Here is a 7,476-nt window from a genome sequence, read left to right as displayed (position 1 = left end):
TCTTTCCCTTTTTAAGGATTTATATACATACCACTCAATTTCTATAAATTTACATATTTAACCACCTTCAAATTTTAAGTACATATCACCATAACCATACTGTAAAATGTGTATTTCACTTTTTAAATATTAAAATGGAGGTATTTTTTATGTGATATGAAATATTTCAGTGGTATAAATATAAAAATCGAAGCATAAATGTTAGATACATAAATACAAAAAAAAATTGGGTGACATGCATGAAATACTGCACACATATGACCCACTTTTTCTCAATTTATGTCTGACATGTAAGCTAACATTTACATTTATAACATTAATAAGAAAAACATTAGCCATCAGATATGATAGTATTTTTGATGTGATGTCAAAGATTTCAGAGACATGCATGTAAATATATAAGTTTAGAGATTAAATATGTAAATAAATAAGAATAATGTGTTGTGTATGTAAAGGCAAAAATAAGAAAAGAATATAACTAATAAATAAGAAAAAATAACTTAAATGAATCAAGATTAAACATATGGGAGATTATACCCCATTTACAATAACAAACATTTCTTACAGACAGTTAGCTCTCGGGTAGTATATCGTAGAATACCGTCAATCGATCTGATGTTGACGAGCGAATTGATTGATCTTGGTGATATTGAAAGTTAGCCCGTCATCAGAAATGATACAGTGTGGCACATCAAAACGATACACGATATTATTCTTTAGAAAATGCAGCACATAAATTACTAGAAGCCTGCAATACTATAAAAATGTTTATTCAATGCAAATCTCAGATAAACAACATGAAGAATGAAAGATTAAACATTTGGGGGATCATCCTAAAATAAAATAAGAAAAGGGGTGTTTACATAGAGACCTCCCAATTCCTATAACTCTACATGTCTTACACCTAAATTTTGCTTTTTACATATATACCAACCAAATCTTTCATATCAAATAAAAAATACAATAGTTTAAACTTCTAAAATGTGAAATACACCTTTTCATGCACAAGGAATGTGGTATGCATGTAAAAAACAAAGTTTACGTGTTAGATATGTAAATACATAGGAATTGAATGGTAGGTATGGAAAATTTAGGATTGTTCTATTAGGATTGTTCTCATATAGAATTGAGCAGAAATAAAACCATGGAATGAATAAAAAATATGATAGCAGAGCCACAAAATTGTTTGCAGCATTTACATATCATACAATTCATATATATTTTGGATGATTTACATACATACCACAAATTTTTTATGTATTTACATATCTAATGCCTACAATTTAATATTTATACTTTTAACACATTTGTGTCATAAACCTATAAATGAAAAAGTGATGACAGTACTTTTAATGCGATGTCTTAGATTTGAGTGGTATGCATTTAAATATAAGAGTTCGAGTGTTAGACATGTAAATACATGAGAATTGTATGGTATGTATGCAAACGCCCCCATATTATTACACATCTAACAACTGAACTTCAATATTTACATAAATAACATTCAAATCTTCGACATCGAATAAAAAACAACACTCTTACTAACGTTCTAAAACTAAAATACACTTTCTCATGCATAGGTTTATAACATCATAGTGTTACATACGCAAATATCAAACTTTAGCCGGTAGATATGTAAATACATGAGAATCAAGTAGCTGGAGCACATAAATAATTTTATATTAGATATCTAAATCAATCCTTGAAACGTACCTCTGTTATGTATTGAAGAAGAAGCTGAGAAGCCGCCATTGCTGATCATCAAGACAGTATTTTTCAAAACAAATTTCATCCCAACGGTCTCCAGATTGTTTTCTGCACGCAGATAATACCTTCCCTGTCCTGAGTGAATGTCAGAGTTATATTATAGTGTAATGTTTTAAATATTTTCTCTATGGGATTCAAAATCTCTGCTTTGTCTCGTATGATGACCCAACCTCCAGGCCTCAGTATTCTATCCATCTCAACTAGAATGGCGATGGGTTGTTTGCACCTGTTAAAAAGAGATTCTGGAGATCAAAATCTAGCAAATTTTGTTTCAGGAAGATTACCACTCAATTACTATGTATTTGAGTGGTTAGGACAACAAAGGACAGTAATATTTCAGGAGGGGCAAAATTGATATTTTAGGAGGGGCAAAAGACCAAATTACTCTTTAATATTAGTAAAAATTTGAATTTGATGAGGGACAATTGCCCCCTGGACTCAGCTTGGGTCTGCACCTGTTGACAGCCATGACCTTCGTTATAGGAAGATTAGAAAAAAAGGACATTTCAAACATTCAACTCAATTCCTATATATCTAACAACTAAACTTTATCTTTTATATTAATACCACGCATATCAGTATTTTAACTTTTACACGGTGAAATTCGCTTTTTTCATGCATAGGAAAAGTGGAGTATATGTAAAAATTGAAGTTAAAGTATTAGATGTGTAAATACATAGGAATTAAGCGATATATATGTAAATCTTCCTAAAGAAACCAAAACCAAATGCGATGGTACAAAAACAAAATGAAGAACATTGATGAAAGACTGATAGTACACACCTGTTCTTGAGGCGGGAGAACAAGTGATCGGCGTGCAAAAGATCATAAGATCTCGGATAAGTGCTGAATGGTTCACACCAATCATGGTAGATGCCGAGCAGACCGCGCTCGAAAATGATAGGAAGAGTGTTTGGAGCATGTACAGGAACTACATTCATAACCCAAACCTTTTGAGGTATTAGAGCCGCTGCAAATCTGAGAGAATTACATGACAAAACTTCAATATATGGCGGTGAAAATACTCGTATTTGCAAAGGAATAATACTCAAGTTTCTAAGATTCAAAACTGAGAAATTTGATAGTAACAATATTATTTACGTTACAAAATAAAAGCTAAAGTAATTCTCCTTTTAAGATAGTAAGGGGACTATTTAAGCTTATAATAGCAGTGTATAATGGTTAAGTTGACATTTTTATAGACTGGGACTAAATTGGTCATCATGTTGATTAAGAAAAGCTATCAGCTTAAACTGAGTTTAGAAAGAAATGTCGAGCCTACACACCCTCCATAGATGGCTTTCATATCCATGGCATTGCGTATCTTTGACCAATCAATACCCAGCCCAACAAGATATGATTTGCTGATGATAGCCTTCCAATGCTCATTATCAGCAGCTAATTTTTCCTGCAAATCACCAAGCCATTCAGGGAAAGTTTCAAGCCTTTTTGGCCACTCTTCAGGCCAATCAGTACCTCGCTCTTCTATGGCTGCAGGAAGTTTATGCAGGCATGTTCTTATTGGAGTATACCTACATGAAGAGTTTTAGGCGCTGATCAAGTTTAAATTCAAGCAACCAGAACATATATGTCAGCTAATAATGCTTAACAGAGAATTCTCTAAATACCAAATGATGTGGTGATGGGTGTAATTTTGGTGAAGAATTGGGGATGGACTAAAAAACAAATAAAAGTATAGAAATGGTCCCCGACTCATAGTTATTTTAATAGGGGGTTAAAAGCCCATATTAAAAGAGTCTAGGGACTTGACACTTTTAGAGGTTTTGGGATTGAAATGACCCCATGTAAATAGTCAGGGGACTATTTTAACACTATACTGGGTTAAAAAAAGTAGGTGCATTTACATACAAACCCCATTATTCTTATATATTTACATATCTGGCACAATAATTTTCATATTTACATTTATAAGACTCAAAGCTTTAACATCAAATGAAAAAAAAAATCATAATTATTAACTTTTTAGATATGAAATACAGACATGCATAGATTTATAACACCAAAGTATTATAAGTGTAAATATTAACTTTAGGTGTTAGATATGTAAATACATAAGAATTGTGTTGTATGTATGTAAATTTCCCAAAAATTCTTTAAAAACAAAACGGTTGCTTTGGTGAGTTGATTTTCTTCTTGCAAGAGGTTGTAAACAGTAACAATCCATAATTTACCAAACATTAAAAAAGGGGTCAAAATGCTAATTAAACCAGAAGAATGACACATACTGTGATGGCAGGGTAGAATCCGAAGTTTTTCTCCAACACTGTAATCCTCAAGACAAATAGCACAGGTTTTCGTCGTGCTATCGCCTCGTAAAACTTCTGAGAACAACTGACTCTGCATCGCTTCGACCGATCGATTGCTCATTCCATGGAAAACATGGACTCGAGAAGCTCCCCGGCGAATATGGGTAATGCGGCGTCCACGCACAAAAAAACAAGCAGCCAGCACAGCGGACAGAGCGAGTAGTGATACGAAAGAGATAGCCCAAATAGCCCACGGTGAATTCATAAAGTATGGAATGATCCATAGCTCCACATCAGTATGATTAACATATTTCTTTAGTTCTTCACCTGATACCTTGGAGAAGGTGGCCTTGTTTTGCTAGGTTCAACTATGATACCATATGATATAGAATTCTATGATCCAACCGATATGCTAGAGAATGAATTTTTGGTAAATATGAGGAAGTTTATTACACCAATACTATACCTTTAATAATATGAAAGCATAATATTACAAATTAACAATGGTAGAATATAATATCATTATAACTTAATATAACATCATAATTATAACAGACATTATAATTTTAACAAACTTGTGGAAGAGGCCAACCATTTAGCCATACCATCTTATTTCATTCTTCGTTGTCTTCCATTAATATCACAATCTTGTACTGCATCATTCCTCCAATTAATAAACAGAACAGCATGGCTGATTAAACAGCATGGTCTTCGATGAAAAAGAAACTCTTTCGCAATTACACAGCCAAGGATTTCTCCTTCTCAGGTCATATATCTCGTTCGACGCTGGTCTCTGGTATAACTTAACGCCCAGTTCACTGATTTCATCGGTCTTATGAGCCAGCACGTTCCAACACATTGATGCTGTCAATGATGACATGCCTGGAATAATTAAAATAAAGAGTGAAAAATGAATATTTTTCATTTTCAAATAAGTTTTCTCTCTCAAAATGTAACGTAAACCAGCTAAAAAGGAAGATGAAAATTATTCTGACAGTTTCATAGAACTTTACGCAACTTATAGGAAAACAAATCAAAGAAATTTAATACTTAGCCACAACTGTCGCATAATTGTGCGAGTTAACCATAAAATAACCAATATATAAAGAGAAAAGTGCCAAAATAGTCCCCTGACTATTTACACGTTGTTATTATAGTCTCAGTCTATAAAATTACCAAATTAATCCACATACATTTTTAATACAAGTTCAAATACTCCCATGAAGAACTAATTTAGCCTCCATTAAAAGAGCCGGGAGACTAAATTGACATTTTTATAGACTTTAGGACTAAAATGATCACGTGCAAAGAGCAGGGGATCATTTTTACACTTTTCCCAATATATAATTGGCATCCATGCCACATCATGACCATTCCAGTCCAGCTGTTTACGATTCTCAATGTCAGTTGCAGCTTAGAGATAAATAATAGCATATATGATGATTTTATCTCAGCCTGCTCATCTATACATATTAGTCTGCATTGCTTTCCAGCAAGTTAGACATCAGTCAAACCACTTTTTCAAATAAGATTTCTATAAGGTTTCTGCAGATTACACCTTTTGACTAAATTTAAGCATAGTGAAAGGAAAAAATTATTAAAAGACGAGACCGTGATCTTGCATCTTTTGACAGCATATTACTTTCTGGTTTGAATTTACATATCTAACATCTAAATTTTACTTTTTACACTTATACCCCGAAATCTTTCATACACATAAGAAATACCATTATTTTAACTTCTAAAAAAAAATTAAATACAACTTCTCATATATTTGTAAGGTGTACTGTATGTGAAAATTGAAGTTTAGGTGTTAGATATGTATATACATAATGATTGAGTGGTGTATATGTAAATCTTCCTAAAAGAAATGAATGTGAAGTAGCTTCAGCAGCCAAGCAAATATGTTCTCAAATTCGAAGAAGTGCTATAAAAGAACTAGATGCGAAGCTATCAGATAGTAAATATGCACAAATGATGAAAAAAAAAAAAAAAGCAATGCATCATACAGCACAGATTGTGGGATGGAAATGGGATCTATCAGTTTCCAACAAAAGCTAAGAAGCTGAATTTTCAATTTTGCAACAATTGTTTAGGCAGAAGGTAAAGTGTTGCTTTCATGAAAAAGAAGTACCAATTTTGCAAACCAGCATGAAACTGCACTTCTCAAAACCTCAAGTCCTTCAACTCAGCACTTGATGCAAGATATGAAAAGCACCACTCAAATCCAATTTGAAAATACATCAACAAACTAATATTAAGGTCAGTTCATGAGCATACCCACTTCGCTTTCAGCATCTCCATGTGTAGATGACATAATAAAGTATCCTCCTGGACGTAGTATCCTATTCATCTCCAGAAGGAGCCGCCCACCTGCATCATAAAGCAAAAAATCATTTAAAAAAGGGTTAAAAAGGAAAAAAATGGTTGTTTTCCGAACATGTTTTGGGTTCGTTACAAACCGTTAGAATGCCAATGTATATTGCACCCACTGCAATGAATAGCATCGAAAATGCTGCTAGGAAATGGGAGTCTCCGTGTGCCCAGATTTCCCACCACAGCAGGTATGCCGCGTTCAAGAAGAACTTGAGCAAATTTTATCTGATCGCTCAACATAACTAAAGATAGAGTTAAAACATCCTTCTCAAGAAGAGTGCCTGCAAAGCTAGCATCACTACATCCAATGTCCAATAAAATGCGGATGTTCTTCCCCCATTCAATGTCAGGTACCATCTATTCAATACAAGAAGAGTTTTTTTTCAATATCCACAATATAGATATAAAATTCACTTTTTGCACAAATAAAAACCACTAATTGCTATGAATTACTAATCATACGAACCAGAAAAATGGCTAAATAGATATGCATTGATGTGCATGTATGTATTAACAGTATATGATAAACAATGATGACTACTTAAGACTTCAGCCCCACAGGAAAAATATAAAGTTGCAAGCTGCAACAAATATGCTAAATTCCTGAGTAAGTAGTCTATCAATAGATTAAATTATTAAGTATATCCAATAAAGTTTAAGGAGCAAGAAAGCATGAACAGTATCAATTAATCCATTGTGAATTTAAATGGCCACACAGTATTTTATCCAAAAACAACTCATGCAAACAATAAATTCTTTCATTTTCCTCAAGTTTAGGAAGCAACGGAGTTTTACTTCCCATCTTCTATTGATGATAAAATATGACTGATAACTCATTATTTTTTAACCTTGGACATGTTTATGTGTGAAGTTACCCTCTTAACATCAAGGTAGAAGATACAAAAAGTTTAGCAGAGGCGAAAAATCATTAGCTCTCAGGAAGCAAAAAAGCTTACTCCCATCCCTACGATCCCAATGCATCAATTATATTGCTTTTGCCAAATCCTACCTATCTTTTAGCTTCAATAATAAAAAATAGAAAAGAAAGTTTAAGTAAATCGTGTTG

General features: G+C 33.1%; 2 protein-coding genes across 2 annotated transcripts in view; both read right to left on the bottom strand.

Moving 5' to 3' along the window:
- Positions 1–457: 457 nt before the first annotated feature.
- LOC110020510 (probable methyltransferase PMT28) lies at positions 458–6,770 on the bottom strand. The gene is made up of 8 exons (XM_020718642.1): positions 6,497–6,770; positions 6,315–6,407; positions 4,714–4,916; positions 4,640–4,662; positions 3,054–3,299; positions 2,551–2,745; positions 1,714–1,993; positions 458–748 (listed from the first exon to the last, which is right to left on the bottom strand). The coding sequence occupies exons 1-7, from the start codon at positions 6,765–6,767 to the stop codon at positions 1,789–1,791; spliced, it is 1,236 nt and encodes a 411-aa protein (XP_020574301.1). The 5' UTR covers positions 6,768–6,770; the 3' UTR covers positions 458–748; positions 1,714–1,788.
- Positions 6,771–6,959: 189 nt separating this feature from the next.
- The window catches only part of LOC110020504 (eukaryotic translation initiation factor 4E-1-like), a 9,205-nt gene continuing 8,688 nt past the window's right edge, over positions 6,960–7,476 (bottom strand). Inside the window, exon 4 of the mRNA XM_020718631.1 lies at positions 6,960–7,013. Coding sequence (XP_020574290.1) covers positions 6,960–7,013 — 54 coding nt within the window. The remainder of the gene's footprint in view (positions 7,014–7,476) is intronic.

Source organism: Phalaenopsis equestris, unplaced genomic scaffold (assembly GCF_001263595.1).
Source record: "Phalaenopsis equestris unplaced genomic scaffold, ASM126359v1 Scaffold000002, whole genome shotgun sequence".
Lineage (NCBI taxonomy): Eukaryota > Viridiplantae > Streptophyta > Magnoliopsida > Asparagales > Orchidaceae > Phalaenopsis > Phalaenopsis equestris.
Note: the sequence above shows the minus strand (reverse complement) of the source record. Positions and strands in the feature narration are given on the sequence as shown.